Source organism: Echinococcus granulosus (assembly GCF_000524195.1).
Source record: "Echinococcus granulosus chromosome Unknown EG_S00058, whole genome shotgun sequence".
Taxonomy (NCBI): domain Eukaryota; kingdom Metazoa; phylum Platyhelminthes; class Cestoda; order Cyclophyllidea; family Taeniidae; genus Echinococcus; species Echinococcus granulosus.
The window spans coordinates 34,431-60,381 of record NW_020170438.1 but is presented as its reverse complement, the minus strand read 5'-3'; the positions used below and the strand labels follow the sequence as shown (position 1 = coordinate 60,381).

Sequence of the window (25,951 nt, the reverse complement as noted above, 5' to 3'; positions counted from 1 at the left end):
CCAATCTCCACCACACACAGAGAGGGAGAGCCACAGATTCTTCGGGGTGACACACGAAGGTGTATTCAGCAGCGCTGAGGCCTATTCCAATCTCCTCTTAATTCTTTCTATCGTGAAATTGCACGCTGAAGCGCGCATACCGTCTCTTTCTCTCTCCCTTTTGCCTCGGGTATCACTTCCGCACACAGCGGACCGCACGCACGCGAGCACTCAGCACGCACGTGCGCACGCACAAACGCACGCACACACGCTCGAATCCCTTTGGTAGCTGTTGGTGTGTGCGCAAGGGTGTCTATGTGTGTCACGCGCGCTTAAGCCTTACATCCATACATACGTATGTATGTGTGTGTATATACCAACCAGCACACACATATCCGCCTATGTAATTGACATGCTGATTCTTCATCAAAAAAGGAGAACATAAGTACGACTGCTACTGCCACTTCTACTACTGCGCTACACACTCTGCACGCTTCCAAGCACGTAAGTACGTTGAGAGAAGAGAAGCTAGCGAGAGCATCGGAGATAGGAGGACGCAGGTGCGGACGTATCACCCCTTGTCCATTCACCTAAAACACACATACGCACACACACACACACACTTTATTTTTGAATCCTCCGTCGCGCGCATCCGCACACACACACACACATACGCCCCGGGGTGGTAACTTTTTCTTACTCTGCTCCGACGATTACCCGATCAATATAACACGCACACAGGCACACACTCCGACGAGTATATGACACATGGATGTGACTGGCACCGATCCTCGAACTCGAACGGGCCTTTTCCTCTGGCCATGGGCCACCGCTGGCTATCCCAACATGACCTCCTCCTCCGCTACTGGGAATGCTCAGTCCACTCCACCGCTGGGATTATCCTCCCCTGGTGTAGGAGGACCCTTTGAACAGGGTCTGCAACTCCATCACCAACATCAGCAACAGCAGCAGACACAAAATCAACAGGACAGCTCGTTGGAATCCTTTTACTCTCGACTACCATATTCCACGGGTGGTGCGGTGCCATCTTTGCAGCAGATGCAGCAGCATCAGCGCCAGCAACGAGAAGCAGCAGCCGCAGCAGCAGCTGCAGTAGCTGTTTCGGAAATGCAGGGTCAACAACAAGGAAGCGGTAGTAGACTGTCGGGTTTGGGACCGCTTTCTCAAGGTCCGCCTCCTCCGCCACCACCACCACCGCCTCCTCCCCCGCCGTTCGATCAACGTGCAGCGCTTATGAACGGACGTCAACAACAGCAGCCTACGATCAATTCAGCTAGCTCTTCTCCCCTCAACAGTAGTGCCTATCACAATCCCTCACTGTCTCCAAACTCCCAACAACAACAGCAGCAACAACACCAGCAATTCCAACGACACTACTCCTCAACTGGAAGTCTTCACAACGCCGCTGGTGTTGGTGCAACAGGATCATCTGCTTCTCCCCTAGATGGACGAATTTCGTCCAGTGCCTCACCCTCGGTTAGCTCGGCTGCTCCCTCCTACTGCCTAAAACGACCCTCCAATGAGTTTAATTCAGCGACGGCAATGGCGTTAGCATTGCAGGCTGTGGCAAAGGGCGATCGGCAAATGCCACCACCGCCCCCTTCATCATCCATGCATATCTCCTCCTCCTCGGCGACTTCTACGCCAACTGCGGACCATCTACAAGGTGGTGGTGGAGGAGGAGACGTATTTGCCTCCATGAATTCTACTAACTACCTCTTCCAGCCATCAGTGTCGAAAGGACCGGGTGGTGGCATTCATGGACGCAATTCTTCGGAGGCGGCTGCAATGGCTGCGGCCATGGCAGCGCAGGCAGCTCGGGATGTTGCAAATGAAATCGTCATGGATCCGCGTGCTGCTGGGGCTCATCCTCTTAGCGGTCTGCATGCCGCTGGTGGTTTCCTACCCGACTTTCTGTCCTCCTCTTCCTCCTCTGCTGCCGCTGCAGCGGCAGCTATGGGAGAGACTAAGTTGGATCCCCCCGGAGGTATCGGACTTCGTGGCGCTGTCGGTGGGGGCATAGGACCCTTCGATGGACCCCCAACAATGAGTAGTGGGCTTGGGATGATCGATAGTCTGCCGGGGATTTATGGGCACGCAGCAAAGGGCTACAAATGCAAAATTTGTCAGCATGTGAGTTAAAAAATAGGCTGAGCTAATTTTTAAATGCCTTATCCTCTGGTTTGCAAGTAATGAACATTTCATTAACGTTAGTGGTAGCAGAGGCGAAAAGGGTGGTAAATTTAACTTTAGAGGATAGAAAAAAGATCGACTTCATACTATCAAGTTTTCTCAATGTTGTCAATTATATTGCGATTGTGCCTCTTCAAATCTCAGTTCAGTCAGTAATGTTTCCACGGAGAAGGGGGCGAGGCTCTGCTTCTTTGCCCATCTCTCCGACGCCCAGCGATGTAATACGATGGTTAGAAATTTTAAATCACCTCTGCTGCATTACCACAATGGTATTTTTGAAAGTCATGTTTTAATTTTTGCCTATTTAGAGAAGTTCATATTTTTTTTTAGTAAATTAAAGGGGGATCAAGTGGTAGAGTGCTTCATTTGAGCCTACACTTCACCTCCATACAATCAATCCACGCGTCATCATGGTCCGAAATAGGGCAAACATACTTATTTAATCATATCGCTGAACCCTCGAAATAACACCACAAAGGAAGCGCCTAATTCCCCTTGAATTTTTCAACAAACAAGTCATTGTTTACTTTTGTTCAGAGGGTTAAGAGGGGAGTCAGTCAAGAGTCAATAGCGCATCGGACCGGGGAAGGGGATAGGTACGTGTGTACAATTACAATTCATTCCCTCGTCACTGCACGGGATCGGTAGTGCATTGACAGCTTACCTTGTGAGTGTGTGCTGATGACTGTGATGACAATGATGGGGGATGGGATGTCTGTCAACTGCACGCATATACGCATGCGAGCGTGTACACACGCACTACTGTGTTTCATCAAACTGTGAGCTGCTGCTAGAAGGCTTAACCGAAAACACATGCATGTAGGGTAGCGGGTTAAGAGCTTGGCAGAAAAAAAATCGTTCCCACGATTCAGTCACCAAAACACATATAGGGATGGATGTTACAACCTGATACCAACTGTCGGACCTCATCATCGTCCAAATTTTACCCTTGAAGCCCCACCTCTCTTCTCTCGCCCACTGAGACGGCAGGAGGAAGGAGGGAAGGAAAGGTTATCTTCATTGCTCAAATGCGCAAAAGTCCCTTGATTTTTTTACTTCTTAACTCATAAAGGCCAAGGTACATGCACATACACACACAGTGAACCGAGGTGAAATTTGATCTCTGGAGCGAGTATAATGGATCGCCAAATTTTTGAGTAGAGGGGAAGTGGAGAGGAGAGGAGGATTGTTTTGATGACCAAGTTCCATTCACACGTTGACGCATCCATGAACTTTGAGCGGTGTGGTAAAAACAAGGCTCCGAGAATTGCGTTTACATTGCAAAAATAGGCGTCAATAGCCTGACTGACCGTACCTCCCTTCTGGTGTGTTTATGGACCTGTGGTATTTACTAAGCCTATAAACATATACACACTGTTCGCTCAGACATATGCGTAGGTTGCGAAGTGTAATCTATTTCTCTACGCTGAGCTAGTACTAAAAGGAAACTGAGTTGTGTCAATTATTGGGGACCGGAGCCGAGCCCCACGTTCGGATATGTGTGGGTGTTTTTTGTGATAGTCAGTGTGGGGACCCCAGCCTCTCCCCCCCTCATGTACTTCCTATTTGGGTCACACACCCTCCATTTACTCCACTGTCTACCATAAAGTCCTCCAGTAATTTGAAGTGTTGCATTATTTGAGTGGGTGGATATTACGTTCGCCTTACCACAATGCATATTCCGATCACTCTTTAATACAATATCCTGTGAAATTAGCGACGTATCTACAGGAAAACAAGTTTTATTCATATGTGTTTGAGTACTTTTCATCATAAGAGTGATGGAGGATTCCACATAATAATACCAGTTTAACCTCTTCTCAATTGCATGCCTCGATAACAGGCTGCCCCCCGAGTTCCTCTGAAGAGGAAATTTGCATAATTTAACACATCTTTACTTTATGTCTTGAATAGAAAATAATAAAACTAGTTTTACACGTCTAGAATTCTTTAAGGCTGTTTTTTGCCTTACTGTGGATAATGATGGAGCATTCTCTGCATTACTTAACTCCCTTTTCCTGCTGAATGCTGGTTCGGTTCGAGATCATCTACAACCTTTATAGCTTGAAATTATAAAAAAGATTTAAATTTTCAAAGTACTTTCATGTTCCCTTTTAACACTAAATACGCTTAGATTGTCTGAAAAGTATCAGAGGTTTTAACTTTTTATTTAGTGACCTTGCTTGAATCCTTTATCCTCAACTTACCAATCTCGGGTCCGAAACATCGACATCGACACGACCTTACTACTCTAAAGAAGAGACTATTAATAATGAATCTGATAATCTTTCTCCGCCTTTTATGCAAACTGTGAAATTCGCCAGATGGGTGTTTTAAGTCTTGTCAGTGTGCGAGACAGGTGATTAACCGGCTCACGAGATGGAAACAGAAAGTGTGACACCCTACCCTCCGTCTCTTCAATTCGCACCACTTTGGTAGACTGCTAACACATTCCACAAACCGTAAGACTGGTCTACTGTGCGTCTGTATCCGAAACTACCTATGGAATGGATTAAACATTTTTCTAGTAGACTTTTAAAATACCATATTTTGTTATAAATTTTGCGGTTCTCTCGCGCGCTCTCTCTCACTCTGCCGTTTGTTTACAGAATTACATAAACACTTCCACATCAGCAAATCTTATAATTGTACAATTGTTAATATCCTTCTCATCCTAAACATACGCAACAGTGATCACGTGATGGATCGTGAGCACCTTGTGTGTGTGTGTGTGTGTGTGCGACACTCTTTCAGCGCTTTCCATCCCTTTTCCATTAAAGGTACAGATTTACAGAATGTAAGATTCAAGCCCCTCTCGGTGTGAAATACTACGCCCTAGTGAAAATTGACTTAGTGACCTAAGAGACATGAAACAGCTACAAATCTAGGTTCTTCTACCACCTACAAAATAAGCCATTTGCTTACCCTCAAGCTCGCTTTAATCCACAGGATCTGTTTTAAGACCTTGGATTCGATTGAAGACAATATAATAAGCAATACCTTATGATTAACAAATGACACTTTTAATCCTAGGATGATTATCCTAATTAGTGCTGTTGCTAGTTGTTTTTGATCTTCATCATTCTTGTTTTGCAGAATCACTTTCTTGGAGTGATATATCCCTAGTTAATTTGTTAAATAATTCAAATCCTATAACAAAGCTTTTGTTCATTAGTAGAAGAGAATTACAGCCGCGAAAAGACATTTGTAATGAAAAATGACTCACTTCTTTGAAGATCTGCTCTTATCGAAATATGGGTTTGTAGTCACGGTTCTTCCAGCAAACCCTCCATATTTAAAATGGAGTAATTGACCCTGGATTTATGGTAGTTATGGGGGTATAATTTTTTCCGTTTGTACATGAGATGTGGACTATGTATGCTTAAATTTCACGGTTATGTTCTAGTTACCCAAATCGCTATAGAATGCTGTCCAGAGGCACTAAATAGGAGTGTGTTTGTAGTCGAAGCTTAGCGTTTGCTTCCCTCTCTCTTCATTCATTATTCTGAGGAAACCCATTGGTATTCTAATGAAAACCGGGACTTCTTTCTTTTACAGCTGCTGTGTTTCGAGCTGTTTTGTGCATGTTCGGAGAAAATTACTTCATCAAACTAGCCAATTTTGCTCATTCCTTCAAGGCTGAAATTTCACCGGATGAGAGCGGTAGGGGAGGAGGAGGAGTTGGAGGAGGAAGAGGAGGTAGAAATTGGTTTGTGAACACACTCAAAAAATCATCCGCTTCATTTTGCCACACAGTAGCCCAATGACGCATTGAATCTTTGTTCGTGCATTGTGACTCAAAGGCGTGGCAGCAGATTGGCGTAAAGTGTTCTCTAAAACCCTTCCTTCCCTCCTCCCTCACCTTATTAGTTTGTCAGTTGCCTGATTATCTAATACTGGTTTGGATTGTTTGGTCACTTGGGATGTACATTTGTTTGGTGTGATGCAAAGGCGACCAATAGATGTCTATTTTTAAGGAAATATACACACGCTTAGATAAGCGGTGTTTTTACAGGTTGCTGATCCCGCATACCATTCCACGGACTTGTGTATGCTTTAACATTTTCTTTTTTCTACTAGGTATTCGCTTGCTTTTATTGACTTCTCTAGTTGTTGCTTAACTTACTTCCTCGAATTCTTCTTTTTGTCGGGTTTGTGCCCAACTTTGGGGATGGCAGTATTTAAAGTACCCAATCGAGATATTTTTGAATAGATTAAATTAATGCTCGTGAATTTCAATGGCTGAATACCTTGTACTTAGTGAAGTTGGTAAGCTCTTTTAAAAAACCTGAATCTAATACGGTATTTGATGCTGATTAGAGCTTTAAGTAGTATATAAGACTGGCTGATCAAACAATTGTTCCATACTGTTATAAAGTGGTATGGAAACCCAGTAGAATTAGCCATTTTGTTTAAAACTTATTCATTTTCTAATCTGTCAGAATGATTATGTCTATCTTTTGACGGTAACCAGTTCCATTTTTCCGGCTAACACGTTTTAAATTGCTTCAGGGTGTGCATAACGTTGAATTGGCAGTGCTTCCATTGTTTACGATTGCTGTAGTCAGTGGGTAGAGTCGCCCGAATCCCTTTAGCAGAATGTTGTAAGTAGCTATTCCATCGATAGTGACTATTTCTATTCGCTGGACAAAAACTAAACCATCTAAGTTAGTTCTTCTTAACTGTATTTGCTACGTCTGCTTTGAGGGAGATTTGCTTAATATTTTGGGGCTTTAGGAGTGGTTCAAGTATTCGGTGAAATTTCCCCTCAGCTAATATTGATAGGTAAGATCGAAATCTGTGGGGCTTCTTCCTCTCAACAGAAACTTAGACCTAGAAAATCATGTGCAATAAAATGATTTCGAAGTTTATTTGTAACACATTCGTACCGTTCGAATCCGTAAAATTTTTGAAGTTACTTTGTCAAAATTTCCCCAAGGCATTCAATGATGTGAGCCTTTGATCAGCAAAATTTACATTTGTTATATGTGTCGAATCAGTTCCTGAATTTACTCCTTACATTCTTGCCTGGCTTTGTTCTGTCAAAATTTTAGATTGAATAAGGGTAAAAGTCATCCATGGAATATTCAGTGCTGTGTAAGCTTTAGTGTTGTGATTGCTAAGTTCACCCACCACATGTTTCTCTGGTAGGGTTGGTCTAACTTTTAAGTGAAAATGGTTAAAGTCTACTTTGCCGAACCCCTAATGCTGTAGCGCACTGACAAACATTTTTTGGCTTTCAAAGTATCTCAAAATCAACACTAGTCGAGGTGAATGTTGCTATTTTTCTTTTGCTGAAAAATTAGTGTTCAAATTCATCAAAAACATTCCGACTTGATGTTTACTGCTGTAGCTCCTTGACTGAATATCCTTCCATTTTTTTATAGTGTATCTAGTCCTCCAAAAATGTACCCAATCAAGATGATTTTGTATTTGTCTTCGGTTCAAATTTTGAGAGCATGCTTATCATAAAATAATCAAATGGCCATTCAGACCTCACTATCACATTGCCTCTCTGTGCCTATTCTCCATTGTCTCCTCTGGCTAAAACGAACTTTTAAAAATTTTTTTGCCCCTCACTAGCTGTTGATTATAAAGTCAGCAATGCTGGTCAAGGAAGGATGGATGCCCGGTTCGAGAAGTATTTGTTACTACCGATAAACACAGAGATCGCCTCTAAAATCCCTATGTGAATTCTCTCTGGATGCATCCTAGTTATTATTCCTCTGACTGGAATTGACCAGAGTTTTGCCATTGCTACCGGTCATTTAGTGCTCTAACCCACTAATAGATAGGCTTTAAACTCATTATACTTTTCAAAAGAATTTGAAAGTGATTTCAGTATTCACTGTAATGTTTCCCGCATGCCTTTGGTGACTATCTCTCTGACATACATGTGGATGAAGTTCTAGCGAACGAGCAACGCCGAAGCCCACTTTCTTTCTATGAAGGCCAAATTTGGGAGTTGGTTTGGTACCTTAGGAACTCATGACGTCTTTCATTTCACGATGTTCAAAGTTATGAGATTGTTTTATTTCTGAAACCTGCTACAATATCCAATGGAGGGGTGGCTGTATCCACTTACTACATGTTTATCATGGCTTAGTTTAAAGTTGGGACTAAATGGCAATGAATTGCTTCATCCACGTTTCAGCATTGCTATTCTCTTGTTAGTTTATATTCCAAGACGGAACAGATGCAAGGCAACTTTTTGAAAGAGGTATCGGGCCTGTCCACTGCTTATCATGGCTTTACTAGCCACAAGTGTTGAGTTCATTGACCTTAAGAGACAAGTCTCAAGGTCCCAAGTTAGTACATTTTTCGAGGGTCCTACCCCATAAGAGTTTAAAACGGGGGCTTTCATAGTCAACTCATCACTATACCTTTAGCATTATTTTAATTTGATTTCCTAAACAAAAGCCATTTATCCGAGAAATGGTGCGTTTTGACTTCTTGAAGTTATTTATACCCAGACTATAACAAGGTAACGCCAGGAGTGATTCCACGTGTATTCCATTTGAACTTTATGGTGCGTAGACACAAATTTCTTTTTTGTGGTTCCGTTATTGTCAACTTATAAATTGATGGAGAAAAATCATTCTTATTCTTGATATCGGCTTCATAATTTTTATTCATCCAGCAAATATCCTCTACCTATGGATAGGTTTAAATTTGGCAACAGAGACGCCTTCATGTGTCCCCTTTTACAATTGTGTTGGTATTAAACTGATTTTGATCTCGAAAGAATAAGTTGCATAATTGTTCACTTCTGTAGTCTGCCAAAGAGCTTATTCCACATCTAGAGGTTCTATTTATTCCATGCTGACTTCTTATTTGCGAAACACCTTTTGAAATAGGCTAAAGATCGCAGTCCTAAGTGCCACTGGTTAAACAGTAGAAGTGGCATTTAAAAAGGGAGAATGATTTTCCCTTTCCAAATGTTTCTATTTACAGATTATTTTCGACTCTTAAACCATTTTAAAAAGGTTAGCTTGGTAGATATCACCCACATCATTGAAGCTGATGTTAGAATACGGCGTTGGTATAATAAAGGTGGTCCTCAACTACTCCAGCAGAACCTTTGTCTTTGCATTAGTGGACTCACCTTCATCACTTCTTCTCACCAACTAAGGCGAAGGAGCGTCACTGTTCACCACGGGATCCATTCCTGGGAGTTCAGATCCGTATCACTCTACACATTACTGAGGTCAATTCAAGTTGTCTACCCAATCAAAGCCGCCACAAACTTCGAAGTCATTCATACTAATCGATCAGGAGGTAAAATATCGCGTGCCAAAATTGTTTTTGCGTGTTTGACAAATATGGGCGTTTGGACAGATGAAAAAACGCCTCAAACTAAAGTCGGTCATTCGCGTCTCGATAAGGGACCAGGAAGCAGGCTTCCATTGAATCCTTCCTTCCCCAACTGCCGTTCTTTTTGTTTGTCAAGCCAAATCAGGATTTATTGGTCTAAGCAGGAGTCTACCTACTCATGCCCTAAATTAGCGTCACATGAAAGACAAGTTTTAAGCGGCTTTGTTGAGGAAGAAACATTTGTTAGTGCTAATTCTACTATTTTTGTGCCTTTTATACGCCCAAATATTTACACTTTTATTACCTCTGCCTCTGTATTCGTCTCTCTCTCTCTGTCTCGTCTGGTTTGTTGTGATTTCAATCCGACATAATTTGCATTTCTCGTATGAAATACTCGTTGCAATTCTGCATTCTGCCTCTTGTCCTCAGAATGATTTATCGTCTGGTGAGTTCCATGTTCAAGTCTTCTTGCAGCATCTTCTCAATCTGTTGGCTTACGAAAGTTAGGTACGGGCGAATACTTTCTAGTCACGGAGTTCAGTACATAGGAAATTGAATCATTGCCTAATCATATTTTCGGTAAAAATGTTAATTTAAATGTCTCCCTTTTAAAAGAATTGCTACAGTTTCAGGATTTAGTATGATTTTGGAGGAGGACTAAAGGTGGAACGTGTAGTTTTGGATGGATTTGAGATTGGTAAAGTTAAGTTGCCTTTACGTTGCACAATATTGTGATTGTACGTTGATAGCGCATCTGATATCAATGTACAACGGAAAGGTGTCGCTGGGTGGGATATGTCATTAATCATCCATTGTGACAACCCACCCCCTACCTTTCTAAATCGATTGGCAGGTTAGTGACGCACAACTTGGGGAGTTGAGATGAAAAAAAAACATGGTGATGAGGGAGAGAAAAGGTTCCCTTCTCGTCTCCCTCACTGTCCGTAATTTCGGACACGGAGCCGGCCAAGGTCATACAACCGGCATGTGTATGCGCTACTCACTTACCGCTGCTGACACGCTTCCTTCATCCATTTAAATAGCCCGCACGTGTGGGAGTGATGATGCAGAATATTATTTTCTCGCCTCTGAAAGTCCAGTGGAGAGTGGAAAGGAGGAAAGGGGAAGAAGGAATGTTTTGAAGCTCCCGCCAGTGTGGAATTCCTTCACGTAACGCAGCAGCAGCAGCAGTGGTGGTGGCACCATTTCTGTATTTGACAGCGCCTACTCTGACAGTGATAAAGTGATTCCCTTGGCGTTGCTTTTGCAGCCGGCGTCTTTAACTTCACTCTTGCTTCTTTCACCTAGTCTCCCTCTCCTTCTTTTTCATTTACTTCTTCTGCTTCTGCCCTCCGTCATACTCCACCCTTCTTTTGCTGGGCCCTGCCCAGACACGTTTATTATTTACACGCGATTGTGCTAATCTCGACACATTTCTGTGTTTGGACCTCCGCAGCGTTTAAATTCTATTCTCTGGTCGCGATTACTTTCTGTGCCTTTCTTTTGGAAGCAACGCTTTTTAAATAATGCAGGATTGAAGTAGATTCTACCATCACTGGAATGTGTCTTTATCTGAGCGTGTAGAATTCATTCCCTTAGCGGTGTAAATTAATACCTTTATGTAGATTCGGTGTACATTCCTATAACGTTAAATCCAAGAAGTATGCAATATTTGATGGCTATGATGGGATGGGCTCTTATATGATACCCTACATTAATTTTTTTGGACCTGATTTTATTCAAGCCACCCTTTTTAGTTTATGGGGATCTAACGCGTGCCATTCACTGTCCAAATGTACTACTTTTCCTTTTGACAGAATAAATGAAAAACTGACGGAAATCGACGTCAGAGATAAAGAAACCTTGATTACTCATTTTTCTAATCTAACTCTGGTGTAACTTTAGGGTAACTGTCGTTCATTATCCGAGTGGAAGGGATTTTTTTCTCTTAATGTTAGTATATTTGCACGGCCGGTGTTGGCATTAATATCGCATTCTTACGTCCACAGCAGTTAAAAGTGTAAAGCCGGTGCATAGGGGATTGTACTATTTCCCAAAATCCAACTTCAGTATAGGAGCGAACTCGGAAATTGTGTCTTCCGTGTCATTTGTTATTTAGTCCCCTTTTGAATTGACGATTAGGTTCTTCTGGATGGCATTTCTCATTTTTTTTTGACTTTTTTGGGTTGGGCAAAACTAAGACAGTTTTTTCTTAAATGAGTGAAAATATTTGGCCCATTTGATTACCGTCTTCTGATTGGTAGGTCCTTCAAATTTCCATACGCCAGTCACTAAGATTCCGCTTATGGTTTCAGGACTACCGTAGGTCATTCCTCCTCCAAATGGGAAGAATTTTCTTCCTTTTGATTGTGTAAGTATTAGCTTTATGGTTGATTTGATCACTGTACCCTGTTTTTACATTCTGGGTAATTAAATGTGGGGGAAACTGGACAATCGTCCCCTCATATTCCCTAACGCTTGGTTTTTACTTCGCCGATTCTTTGCCTTTAGTATTTTAAACTTGGTAGTATGCTTCTGAAAGATGTTGCAGATCCACGCAGGTATGCTAAGTTAATCACTTTTTCTTAAAAAAGGCTAAAACATTTGTCCTTTTGACGGTGTCAATAGGTAACTTCGCCACATTTTTCCCTCGTCCCTTGGTTTTTATTAATATACTTAGTAAATACTTAAAAAATAATTAATCCTAGATTTACCTAGGAACTCGCTGATGACATAGAAACATGTTTGAGCCTCGGACCTTCGGGCCCGTCTTCAGTTGCCCGCAGCTTCTGCGCCTCGCATCTAAAGCAGGTTTTCTTCTCGAAAACGCAACTGCAACAGATCAGCAAATATCTTTCATTCTGCCAAAATGCACAGAACTTGTCTGTTTGACAGTTCAATCGAAAAGTCCATGATAGGTGGGTATGCGCACAAAAGGCAGTTTAAAGCTTCGGAAACTACAATTAAATGGGAAGTGATAAAGCACTTAATGGATATCTCTTACACATTCTACTTTTCATTAGTTAGTCAGTAGTGAGTTGCCACAAATTCAAGAGCATTCTGGAGTAATTCTTATAAGAATGTGAGCAATTAGTTCTCTTGACAGTGCCTGCGGAAGGTTAGCCACGATTTCCTGAGTTTAGCCTCCTATTACAACGGAAAGTCAAATCAGTTTATTCATTCTCTTCATCGATAGAAAGCAACATTTTCTTGAATATCCGTTACTTCTATTTTGAAATACAATGCAGACTAAGAACATTTATTAACTGTCAAACGTCTGTAGGTCATTCTGTGTCCAGATGCAATGAAATTCATCTCTTTTTGGCCATAGTAGCAATAAATTTTTCATTGATCTGATTCACTTGTCTGATCTTTACGTAAAATGCAATTATACACAAGGGGTTTTACGATAACTACAACTTCAGTTGTTTCAAATATAGGTAATTTTTTAACGAAGTACATGATATTCATCCTTTTTCTATCACTAAAGGGGGTGTTTTATCACCAATGTGATTACGATTATCAAATTATTATTTCAAGGATTGTAAAGGCAAGCATGCACTGAATGTATCCAATATTACTACAGTCTCAGCAAAGAAATTGAGCTTAGTTTGAGCACCCAGTTTGTGGGGTCTCTTGGTGTTTTTTTACACTCTCTCTTTTGGGAGTCACTCTGTTTCTCTTAACGCCGAAAGTCTGCTGTCGTTAAAAATAATTAGAAAGTTTCCTGTCAAAATGCAGAAAATTTGCCAGTTGTAAGCAGGACTAGATAGTGCCATGGCCAAATGGGGAAGTAAGTCGGATTCACAAGCTGGTATCTATATAATCGTGATCTAGAGGGACAGGGAACCCTAGCATTGCCATAAGTTTGCATTTATTAAAGAACTTCCACTGTGAAATTTGGTTGGTTTCTTAAACCAAGCTGAGATTTGGGTTGCCCCGAGGGTATATTACTTGAATCAAGAAGCAGTACATTTCAGGATTTACGTGGCTAATTGAAGACCAGCTGGATAATGTTGACAAAAGTATACGCTCTGATGGCGTTTTGATGTATCTTAAAGTGGGATTCATGTCGCATGCATGCATGAAAGTGTGGGTGAGAGAGTCTAACGCTAATAAGAACATGTTTTAATTGTTTTTTAAAGGAAAATCTCCCCATCATCTAAAACGAGTCTATTCTCATCCCTACTTAGCTCATTTTTATGTAATTATAAGAATATACCATTTTCTTCCCCCAATTAAGTTAAATTTCTTAAAGACACTACATTTTGCCTTTTTAATGCTGCGAAATCGCCTGGCATGCCTAGAATGAAAAATTAGCATTTTTCTATTAGTATAGACTACTGCTTGCTATTACCAAACAGTTGATAAAGTGGTCGTGTTTTGCGTACTTTAAGTAAAAAACAATTCATAATAGTCACTTTTGGATATTCAGCGGGAAATATCGGCCTACAACTGACTTCTCATCTACATTTGAGACGGTAGCCCCAACATTATCCCCAGACAAGCCCTACTAGTCCAATTCAGTAGTAAAGCTGTGTTAATCTTATTTACAAAAGAATATCAGTAATTTTAGGGACGTGACCTCAAAATTCACCGTTTTTCCGACTTGTCAAAAAGCGCCCTATTTTACTGTTTAGTGTAGGGTAGTTTTAATTCGATTTGATCCGGACTCCTTGGCCTTGCATGGTTGAAGTATTAGGGGTAACAAGTACGTATTTTGAGAGGAAAGTAAATAATCACAGTTAAATCACTCACCTATCGAGATGTTGAGATGATAAACACAGAAGTCTCTGTTGAGGTTGTGAAGCAATCTCAATAGCTGTGCGGCAGCTCTGTCTAATTCAAGGAGGCAAAACCATTGCTATATATAGTCCCTAGCACAGCCATCATCGCTGCAGCTGATTCGCTACTGGTTTTTGTGCCTCGTTTTTTTTCTTACTAATTAAATAAGCTACACGGGATCAGCAGTTATAAGTTACTTTTGCAAGACTTGCACCAAAGAGCCGAGAGTCGGAAAGATGCCGAAATTTTGAATTTACCCCCACCTCGCCGTACATTTGTGTGCATGTGTGTGCACGTGGCTGTGCACGTCCTGTTACCAAAGTGACCGCTACAAGACACGACGTGATTAATGGCCACGGCCATGGGAATCAATTAATCATTCTTCCGTGCAGTCGTTTATAAATCTAGTCTAGCTAACACCCCACCGAGTTTTGATCGCCATTTTCGTGCCCCCCTCCCCACCCCCCAGCAGGATGAGAGTGCAAAAAAAAGTAAAAGAAAGGAAGGTAAACAGCAACATCACCATCTGTTGATAGCGAAAAATTAGGCTAATTGTTACCCAAAAGTGCACGCTGCGGCCCACATACTCACGGTGCGTGCACACACACCCTATTGCATGTGATTATTGATCAGGCTGCTGATTGGGCGCTCTCATGCACACAGTCATAATGACCTTGGGTGCTTATGACGTAACTGCAGGTCTAGTTTCGTGCATATTTTTTTCCCTGCGAAAGTTGCAATTTTCTCCTCATTTTCCAACTGGGGCCTCCTTTTGTGACACAAACGCAGCGGTAGACGTAATAGTAGCAGCTATTTTTGTCATCATGATGATGAAGGAGTAAGCAAGCGGTCGGAATGGGTGGCTGGAGGGGTGGAAAAGGCAGGGTGTTTGGAGGAGGAGATTATTTCGTTCCTTTGGTCTACTCCTCTTGGTCTTTTTGTGCCTCTCTTGACATCGCCGCCTTTGCTACTTAGGCTATTTGTGCTGCTACTGCTGCTGCCGTCCCGACAGCACAATACAGCAAAAACAACAACAGGTGTAGCGTCGGTGCGTGTATGAGGGGGCTAAGAAGGAAGATAGAGAGAGGGAGAGTAAAGATTTCCGATGCCGCTACTGCCGCTCCCGCTGCTCTTACTGCTGCAGAAATATGGCTCTCGGAATTCCCTCATTTCCACGTCTTATTGGGTGGATGAACTACACCTTTGCCAATCCTTTCTCCCTAGCTTTCCGTACACCGCTCCCATCCTACTTCGTTATTTCCATGCCTGCTTTTGTTTCCCGTGCAGTGCGCATTTCGACATTAGCAAACTGGACTGGTTGTTTTGAAGTAGGATGGAAAAAAATGCTTTTGTCCATTACGTCATATTTTCTCAGAAAATGGTAATGGCAAAAAATGAACTTCTTTTACACTTTATCAGCTACCTTTTCTTTTGCAATGAAAAAATCGCAATAGTGTAATTTGTGGAACACAAAAAAGGAGAATTTTTTTCACCAAAAGGGCTTTAGTTGCCCTTCGGGGCATTGTTGGTTTGAAAGGAATGTATTCTTTGGCATTTGATACTTTTGTGGAACTTACCCTCAAATTAATACCGTATGAAAACCTCTTGTTTGCAATTAGGGTCTGGACAGTTTAAATTAGAAAATATAAAACTTCCAAGAAACAGATGTTTTAAAAGGCTGATTTTCGGAATTTGAGTTTACATGCACGGATGGAGGGAAAGTTTATATGGGAACTTAGTGCGCCAGTCAAAGTGTGTCGGGAATAAATTTACGTGCTGGAGACCCTAAATTTATCCGAATTCAAGCTTTTGCACTCCCAGTTGAGGACACCTGGCCAAATGTTTTCCAGCTTTGAAATATCATTTGATACGCCTGCCTTTACTTCACATTGGATCCTAGAGAAAGTGGGAAATTACTCAAGAATACCGTAAAAGTCCACCTAACAGTATGACAGAAAGGGATGCGGACTAGCCAGATTTGGGACTTTTCTTTCAAGTGTCCGTGGATGGTGGAAAACTGCCTCTTTTTAATGACTTCCTATTTCCTACCTATTCATCTAAGCCCTCAAGTTAGCCTGTTACACCGGCGATGGATATTACGGGGAGAGAACTCGTTGACCTTGGATTTTAAATTCTTGGATTTTTGTTCAAAAACGTTAAAGACACATAGGTATCGAAAAGGTATTTTAGTTAGGCGTTCTTTAGCTTTAGATCTAATGCATAAGAGGAGAGAACAGGGACTGACTAGGGTGATCAAAAAATGCCAAATCTACATTAAAAATAGCTTTTGATGTCATTATAAATCTGGTCTTAGTGCTACATGAGATACTGCTGTGCGATAGCCTTCCCACCTTCCAATTTTTTCTTATTTTGTTGTTTAAAATGAGCAAACTCGATCTGCACAATGTCAAAAACATAGTCAAGAAATCCGGGAGCCTTAGAGGCCAAGTTACTAATACTGACCCAACTGAAACCGCTGCCCGTGGCAATGTGATAATCAGACGAGTAAGCAATTTTGAATGCATTATTTCCCAATTTTGTTCTTTGACAGAATCTTATTCTAATGTGTGACACCAAAGGAACACATCGCTAGCATATTTTAGATGATGCCTAGCGCCACTCGATTAAACGACAAACCGGAAACTCAAAGCCATTATCGTGTCAAGGTCATATTTCCTTGGTCGACATGTTCCTGGTTCTCTTGTTTAAATCCTGACAATCCAATCTCCATCTCTTGGTCTTTATCTTCTCCCCCCTTCTTATCTCTATCACTCCGTCCTACTTCTTCGTCGCAGACTTTCTCTACGAATAAATCAGTCATTCCTTAGACTGGACGTGCAAGCACAGAGAGGCTGTCACACATGTCTAGACTGTTTTCTTCTGTCAAGGCAGTGTGGCCATCACAATCGTCTTCGTAGAGCGCCAATTTCGGTTTTATGCAGTCCTCAAAGCTTAATTTTAACAATTTTATGTTTAAGAAATCTAAGAGGCAATTATAATGTAACAGTTGCTGATGGAGGCATTGTAATGCGCACACTTTTCAAAGCGACCTTGTTCTAAGCTACACCAAGGTTCAAAGGTTAATGTCACGATGATCGCATTGGTGCGACTCTACGCCATCAATGTGGAGTCGCAGTCAGGGTGGGCATTTGCGCTAGATTCGTCCTTATCACACAAAGCCTTCCCGAAAGACTTCAAGTTGCTTATTTCACTGACCGGTGTTTTGACTGTCCAATTTGTAAATGTTGAAGAGTGCACTCTTGTATTTCTTCTTTTTTCGCATTGCATGCCTCCAAAAGGTCATTTTTTGTCAATTTTAATCCTCTCTAGTTTAGTGTAGCTTTACCAGTAAGCAACTTTCTCTTTCATGGTAAGTTGTTTTTACTTAGCACGCCCGCTGACCAGGTTTCCACAGAAAAGCCTGCCATCATAACCAGAAAATTTAAAACATTGCAAATATCCTTAGGATAGAGAATAGTAAACATTTTCTTGATTTGCTGGAGTACTATCAGTTGCCACGGCTGATAGAAAATACACTACATTCCATATTTTTTATACTGGTAACGCGCGTTGTTCAAATTGAACGAGTTGACAATTCCAACTGCATCAATCTGTCGATCGTTCGAATCCACCCCTTTGTCGTCGTCAGGTTTTCCATCCCATGCACTACAAAGAGGCAAAAAAGGTGGCCACTTTTTCACCATTTCTCTCTCCTCTCTGCCTCTCGCTCGTTTGCCAATCTGCCTGTGCCTCTTTTATTTTTTGAAAAGTACATCCCACCCTAATCGCACAAACCATCATCGGCATCATACACATTCGCACACGCACACACCTCCATTAGTGAAGTTATTGTCCCCACTTTTTAATGGCAATGTCACACTAGGAACTTGTTAAATGGGGTTTCAAAAACGTGGCTCTCTGCTTGATTTCTTTCCATATATCAATGCAAGTAGAAATCATTTCAAAAGAACCCTTTTTTCTGCAATCGGACCTCGGCTCACCATCCTGAAAACTCGCAAGAGTTGGCAACAGCTTCAGGTAGATTAAATAACTATTCCCGAAATTTAATTTGCATCTGGTAGCAGTTGCTAGATGGTGTAAATTTTCTCCACTTTTTATTATTTTGCACCTAATTTTCATGCACACAGAGGAGTGGTATTGCTAATTGTCTTCACCGTTGCCTAAAAGTGCTTTTTGAGTTTTATGATTCCTGCTCGAATTTCTGGGTGTGGAGTTTGTTACCACGTGGATGAAATGTTTTAAAATTAGCGAAAAATTTATGAGCCCTTTTAACACAAATGTGGTGAATTTGAGAGCACATCCTTATGAAGATTCTTTAGAAGCATAGGAACACGAAGTTAGGGTCTATCTCTTTAGCAATTTTGTAAAGAGCGGACTTTCTGTTCAGCTCTTACAGACCTCATGACTGTCAAGATTCCAATCCCCAACTCTTTAAAATCAAGAGAGACGGTGTCTATTTTCTGTTTGGTGGAACTGCTAAGAGGTCCCGCAGATCAGCGCGTGGATGCCTGCCTGTTTAAGGGGGGCTGGAGATTAGCCCGCAAAAAATGGTTTGGTTTCGTATCACGTGTCGATTATACGAAATTTCAGGGAATATGGAAACTCATATTTCGTGTTCTTTTGAGTGGTCGCGTGCGTTTCATATGGACTATCCTCTCCGACATCGTACCTATTTTTGTTTCGGTAGGAATCGCTCATACCTCAAGTGGTAGACATTTGCCCCAGTTTATAAGAGTTACTAAATGTGGAATACTTACATTCCGAATCACTTACGGGTAGGATAGCAGGTGCTGTACTATTAGGGATTGACAAGGTAATTTAAAGGGCGTGAGAGAGTCCACTTGAGACAGAACAGTGATTACAAAGCCCATTTGTACAAGCGACTTTGGAAGCAGCTTTTGTTTTAAAAAGCAGTTTTCCAAAAAAGAAAGGGCGATAAGAAGGTAGGATTGGCGCCTTTACAAAATTCCGACCTCCAATCATTTGTATGAATGAACAGTTCACCTTTATCCCATGACAGCAAAGCAAAGGCTCAATTTTACGCATCACTGAAATAGTAACCTCGCCGTCATTTTGCACTACCACTGCTGCTGACTCCCATGAATTCGAAGGTAGATTGAAACACGGCAGCTGCTACTTTCAGCTCATCATTTAAGATTCATTTTCATCCGAATGTAATGGTAAGGATTAAAATAACTTGGTGCCAAGACTGTCGGCCAACGTACGATTCGGCCGAATTTCAATAGTTTGGACGTAGTGAGTAAAACGCAGTTGTCAGTGTATTGCTGTACTATTTGAGAAAATGTGATGTATTTTGTTTCTGTAGAATTCTAAACGGACAAGGGAATGGTAACACCAGTGCAATTAAAGTAAGATCTCACGCTAATTATTTCTGAATCTGGTAGACCTATCATGAACGCCACATCTAAACATGATCGCTGTCAAGTGGCAAAGGAAGGTTGACTGTTTTATGCTTAACTTCCATCAATTCCCTTGGCCTATCCAACTGATGCTCCAGAAGTAAACAAGTGTCACCATCCTTAAACCAAGAATGTTCAGCACATTGTTATTCTAAAAGCAGACCTGTCTGCAGCATGATTTAATGTCACCATTTATCACAAATGTGAACGCTGGTAACGAACGTGTTAATCCATTGATCACTACTTGTCAAACAGAAAGCACTTTGACGAGTTTTAACACGTCAACGAATTTCTTGCTCTTCACTTCATTGTTCTATCAGCAATTTTCACGCACACACATACACACACACACACGAAAACACGTTCGCTTGGCTATTGACGTCGTACCATTTTGCACTTTTTCAGTGCACACACTCCCCCTCACCAATCAGCATGGAGGCTCAAGGTTGCCTACGATTTGTGGCCTGTCAATCGAACGAGAGCTTGTGTGTGTGTGCGCCGCATCTGCGTGTGTTTATCGCATAGTGTAGGTGAACGTGGAGAAAAAAAGAATTAAAGCGAAAAAAGACATGCAAAAGCAGGCAGCGTTTCCATACTTTTTAAGTGTTTGAATAAATATTTAGACAGCCAGAGATATAAACAACTATCAACAAGAACTGCATTTGTATGTGCGAGAGGACTCATTTGAGATATACATGTGAGTGTGAAACGTCTTTGCATGGCCTTGTGTTGACGATGAAGACATGGAAAGGTTAGCAGTCGCTGGCATGGAGATCGTAGCATCGGAGGTGGGAGAAATTAGCTACCTATTGTAATCCCCAGCGTCAAATTTGGCGCTTTCGTTTATCACACTTCTGGAGTCGTGCACCAAATTCACTCTTGAGGGAGCATTGATGATATATTTTGTGGAACTCTGCAGGATTCATCTGTTGCACTCTTATTAGACGGAAGTAAAGATGCTTATATCATAGAGACGTTAAAAGGATGACAAGTGTGTGTCATAGTGCATAAGTGCCGTCCATTCTCCTTTGAAAACGTATTTTTCGAACCATTTGAGAATTAAAATTACCTGTCCGGGTCAGTATGTCAGATCTCTGAATCTTATTTTGGGCGTCGTTCCCAATTGGGTGGTAGTCGCTAGAGAGGTTCAAGGACCATGCGTTGGTTCTTCACCCCAACGACCTCTTCAATTCCACCAAAATCCAGACACTTCGTGGACTATGATAGGTCCACGTTTATTGTCTTAATGCAAGAATTTAGCTGAGAGTAATATCAAAGGCCATGCCATGTTCTACAGCGAAAGCGTAGAATTGTGCATGCGTGCATACCTATAAAATGTTTCCCCTGGGTTTACATCCCGATTTCAGATTAGTTGCTGCTCTAATGCTCCTACCTTCTCTATCAGCTCCTTTTAGCCTGAGGGGAAATCCTACTTTTATTATTGAAAATACAGAAGTAGTTGGTATAGTTAGCTCTGATTCCATTTCTGTCCTGCTTTGATGTTGACTCAATTGCAAATTATCAATTTAGTCATCTATCGGCACGACCTCTTTTCTGCCCCTTTCACGGTTCATCCGTTCGGTTGTCTTCTTAAAAGCACATATTCAACTCAAAAAGGGGAAAGCGCAAGGCATTTCCTCCCCAACGACAGCTAGTGTAACGCCAAAGTTGATCGCAGACGACGTTCGAGGGTGCGCGGATCTGGAAGAGGCTCAATTAATAGCCTACAGAAGAAATGGAAGAATAGTGTCACCTGGGGTACTCGAATTCCATAAAACAACTTTTAAAATAGTCGATTTCCCCTCCATTCCCTTCCCCAGTTACGTCCAATTTCGTGTAGTACTAAAAGATACCACATCTTCAAATATGACACAGTGATCAGTAATTTTTCGGTTAGCGTTAACGGCCACCATTGAGATTTGGAAATTAAAAATTTCTTGTAGGTTCTTCTCCTACGAAATTTCAAAGGCAATAGCTTTTAGGTGTTCCAGGGATAACTAAATGACTCGTCTGAAATTACCCATATTATGAAGTGTCAATAACAGTGACTGTACTCTTTGCGAAAAGCCATAGGTGTCAAGAATGTCTCCCAAGTAACGTCATACTTAGTTCCCGAACAGGAGTTTATCTTCGCCATGTAAATCATTAGCCCTTGTTTCTTCAATTATAAACTGAATAGAGTTAGGTCCTTGACTCCTTTTCTTCAGGTGTGTTTCTCGCGTCAGGACCTATCAACGCACAACTCAACGACACACAAGCAGGACCCGCGACCCTACCGCTGCGATCAGTGCGGACGCCAGTTCTCCACTTGTGCCTACCTCTCCCAACATCGTCGCATTCACAGCGGCATCAAGCCCTACGTCTGTCGTTATTGCGACCGCAAATTCACCCAGTTGAGCCACGTGCAGCAGCATGAGAGGATCCATACGGGCGAGAAGCCTTACAAGTAAGTCACGCACTTACTTGCTGTCTACGGAGGTCGAAAGGGTCTATCGGACTCAGAACATATGAGACCATTCGGGCGGACGTTTGTGTATTTGAGAGCGGTATAACGGCAGCAGCGACGGCGGCTGCAAAGTGGCCCTGAAAAAGCATTAATACTGTCGCATGAGGGTTGCTATGACAGTGCGGCATTTCCGTGTGTGTGCCTGTCAAGAGTATCTGCGTGTGCATGATGCTTCATTCTCGTTTTCCGTCCTCTCTCCTCCTCGCCCCCTCCCCACTCTGCAATTGCTAAATGGTAGCAGAGTAGTGGTGGTAGTGTATTGCCGCGCAATCATGCAGCCATCATCACCACCTCTGCCACCACTACCACCACCACAGCAGTGATAGCACCATCACAGCTTTGCCGATATATTGCCTTCACCCTTAAGTGAAACAAAGAAATGGAGGCGGGATTACCTAAGTGAGGTTAGATGTTTACTAAAACGTAGAACAGCTAGTGATCCCTACGTAAGTGAGTTGGGTCGTGAGAGCGAGTGAATTGCATTTGTGTCAGCCGCGGCTCCTCAACAGCTACAAAGACCAATTGGTTGTCCTTATCAGTACTAAATGTAGACCTTGTTGAAACCCATTTGCGACTTCTGCAATAGTTCTGGAACCACATAAACTTTACTCACCCCTCCACAGTGTTTCAGTAGTAAATTCTAGCCATTTTTTGTCACTGCAATTGCTCAACTTGGTCACACGATTCCGTTATGTACTTCAATCATGTGACCCGCATTAACGCGAGCCTTAGAGGTGGTCACATTAGCAAAAAACTGGAGGACCGTCCTTGTTGTGAATGTGTCCTTGTCATTTCAGCAGCATGTGCCGCCTAACGTGAACACCTTCACAGATTAACATGACCAAATTCTTTATTAGTTGTGACGTTGAAGCTTTAATAATTACGGAATATAAAAGTTTGAGTACCTACTTATTTATAATTTCAGTAGCTGGGCTCTGCGATCAGAATACTTATTCCTTGTTACTGCCGACACACTTTTACCACTTCAGTAACACTAGAAGAATTTGTAGACAGTCGAAGCAATCATGGCTACGACTAAAAAGTCATCACGCCTACCTTAGCATCCTTAATAGCGGCATAAATGAGCAATCTTTTGTTATGGTGGCTAAGCCTGTTTATATCTTTAATAAGATGTTAGGAATTCTTTACCTTAGCGTGCTGGAGAATCATATGTTCATGGCCACTGTTCAAGTTAATCATACCATCTCCGACCTCGAATAGCTACGAGATTATGGTATCGTACATGAAGTCCTTGTTGCCTCGAGTGTTGCAACTATGTGATCTACTTCTGTTCAGGTAACAAAAGGTATCAAATTACATACTTGCTTTTCACTACAGTAGTATTTGTGGATTTCAATGGATTAGCTAAAATGGACATTTATTAGCAATCTTTACAGTCTTACTTCAACAGCTTAGCCCTCATTCATGGTGGTCATGGTCATGGTCAAGAAAAATCAACAAGGTCTTGATGTTTTAAACGCCTCTTTGCCAGTGCAGTAGAGCCTGGGAATTTTGTTTTCTTCTGACAATGTAAGAATGAAGTAACTATCTATGCGTTGCTAAGTTTACTCCTGCAAACAAATGATTTCATATCATGTCCATCACAACATCCATAGGAGTGTCATCTCAATGACACCCTGTTTTTGCAAATGTGTTCTTCTATGACCCAAACAGTGTGATGACCTTGTTGTGGTTGATCAACGTAAACAATTGTTAGCGATCTTCAGGGGATTAAGTCAGTTTCTGCGACCGAGTTGTCGGCCATTGCATTTCTAATAGTTAAGGCCAACGAATTCCAGGTAAACTAGGTGGCGGGAATCAACCGACTGCAAATATGATGTTCGTTTACCTATTTAGGCTTTTGGGCAGTTTGATTTTACGGTTATAATAACCCGATTATCCCTTTTATGATCCTTAGTCATGGGACCCACCACGACCTTGACAGCAGAAATGAGTTTTTTTGGTACCAGGCATGCTACCCGATAACCATCTCAACAATGCTTCCAACTTGATGACCCAGGGGGTTTAAATAGGGAGAGCAACGAGTTCATGTGGAGGAGGAGGGGGGGGGGTTACACTTAACCACAAAAAACTTTACACCTTCATTGATGATCCACGTTGCTCCCAGTGCCAATTAATTATAAGGACTTTTTGTTTAAACCTACTTAATAGATATAATTTTACAGGATCATGCTTTTATGTAAGATTTCTTTAGGCAAGCACTTAATTAGGATGTCTGAACTTTTGTTTTAAAAGCACTGGAACCTGGATTCGATGATTCTCGGAATAGACAATACAGGTTGACACATTTCAGAACCGGGTGACGCTGTCTCTTGAAATCGTAAGTAGGCAGGATGTCCTCGGTCTGCAAAGAGTCTAACTTTACCTTTTTTAGCAGTAACTCCTTTGGTCATTTTGATGGTGCAATTGTCAATGTCGAATCAGAACCACACCACCCTCCTTTTTATTTACTATCAATTAATTCAACGCAGTATTGTGCGCCTATCACAAGCTTCTGACTTCAAATTTCTGCGTAGCTTAATGGAATTTATACACTGCCGTAATGATGTCACCACCGGTCAAGGATGAAGGCAATTCACCAGGACTTTAAGCGCGTCGGATGTACTGCAATTTCAGATTTAAAGAATGTTATTTACCAGGTACCGTTGGATGCAAAATCAGGAAAGCGAGCAAGAGGGAAGTATACGAAGGTGGAATTTTAAATATTCCTCTCAAAAGTACGCAAGTGAAGGCTGCGTGTGTGTGTGCAGTGTTTAATCAGAGTCAGCACATTTATTTTCGCTTGTTGTTGTTACCTTTGTTATGGGCGAGCTAGAGCCATAAAATCGCTCCTTTTAGATGTGGAAAGGAAAAGGCCTCCCTGGTATGGATTTGAAATTTCTATTTGGTCAACTGGATAGTAGACAGTATGGTAGCCTGTTGTGAAAACGAAAAGGGGGCGAAAAGAAGATCTCTTAGTGGCACGAACCGTAAGACTCTCCTTATTTTAGTGGCTATGACAGTGTTTCCTGACTTCCTCTAGTCGTTACAATTTATCATGTCTGCGATCACGCATTTCGAAGCCGTAGAAGCTTTGGCGATTTGAAACTTCAAATCCTTGTCTATTTTAGGGTCACGCATTGACCGTTAAGCTTGTGACAGCCGATTTGTCTCGAGTGCATGTTTGAGGATGTGTATTTCCTTATTTCGTAATCGGAAAACTTTTTTAACTTGCCGCAGCAGCTTGGATGCCTTCTAGCGGTACAACTTTAGTACTCTTCATTTGGGTTGTTAAAATGATGAAGTTGGTAGATAATATTAGTGAGCCGAAAGCGGTTTGATGGAGGGAAGTGCAAGCATCCATCCTCTCTCCATTCACCCACTTACAATTTCGACATCCCAAATTAAATATCTGCATGGTATGGATGAGCGTAGGGAGAAAAGGTAGTACTCTCTTCAATTAAGTTGTTGCTCGTGTCAGAGAGGCTACGAATATGTGCAGGCAATCCACATAAATTCAACGGTTGAACTACGGATAAGAGAGATTCAAAGAATCGGCATTACACAACTGTAACGAGGAGTGAGTCAAAATGAGTCCAAAACAAGGTTAAGCGTTATTAACCCATGTTTTAGATGGAGGCAGGGAAGAAGGACGTTTCCGCAGCATTTCTGAAGATGCAAATGATGTCCAACTTTTTAAAAAAACCACTAC

General features: G+C 41.8%; 2 protein-coding genes across 2 annotated transcripts; both read left to right on the top strand. All coding sequences in view use genetic code 11, as the record gives it.

Moving 5' to 3' along the window:
• Window positions 1-747: 747 nt before the first annotated feature.
• On the top strand, window positions 748-12,399 carry EGR_06495 (hypothetical protein; the record flags this gene model as incomplete). The annotated part of the gene is made up of 3 exons (XM_024495744.1): window positions 748-2,133; window positions 5,809-5,892; window positions 12,226-12,399. 3 exons carry the CDS (start codon window positions 748-750, stop codon window positions 12,397-12,399), a joined length of 1,644 nt encoding a protein of 547 aa, XP_024349808.1.
• A 4,275-nt stretch (window positions 12,400-16,674) lies between these two features.
• On the top strand, window positions 16,675-22,562 carry EGR_06494 (Zinc finger protein rotund; the record flags this gene model as incomplete). The annotated part of the gene is made up of 3 exons (XM_024495743.1): window positions 16,675-16,797; window positions 21,941-22,179; window positions 22,478-22,562. The coding sequence occupies 3 exons, from the start codon at window positions 16,675-16,677 to the stop codon at window positions 22,560-22,562; spliced, it is 447 nt and encodes a 148-aa protein (XP_024349807.1).
• Between the last annotated feature and the right edge of the window lie 3,389 nt (window positions 22,563-25,951).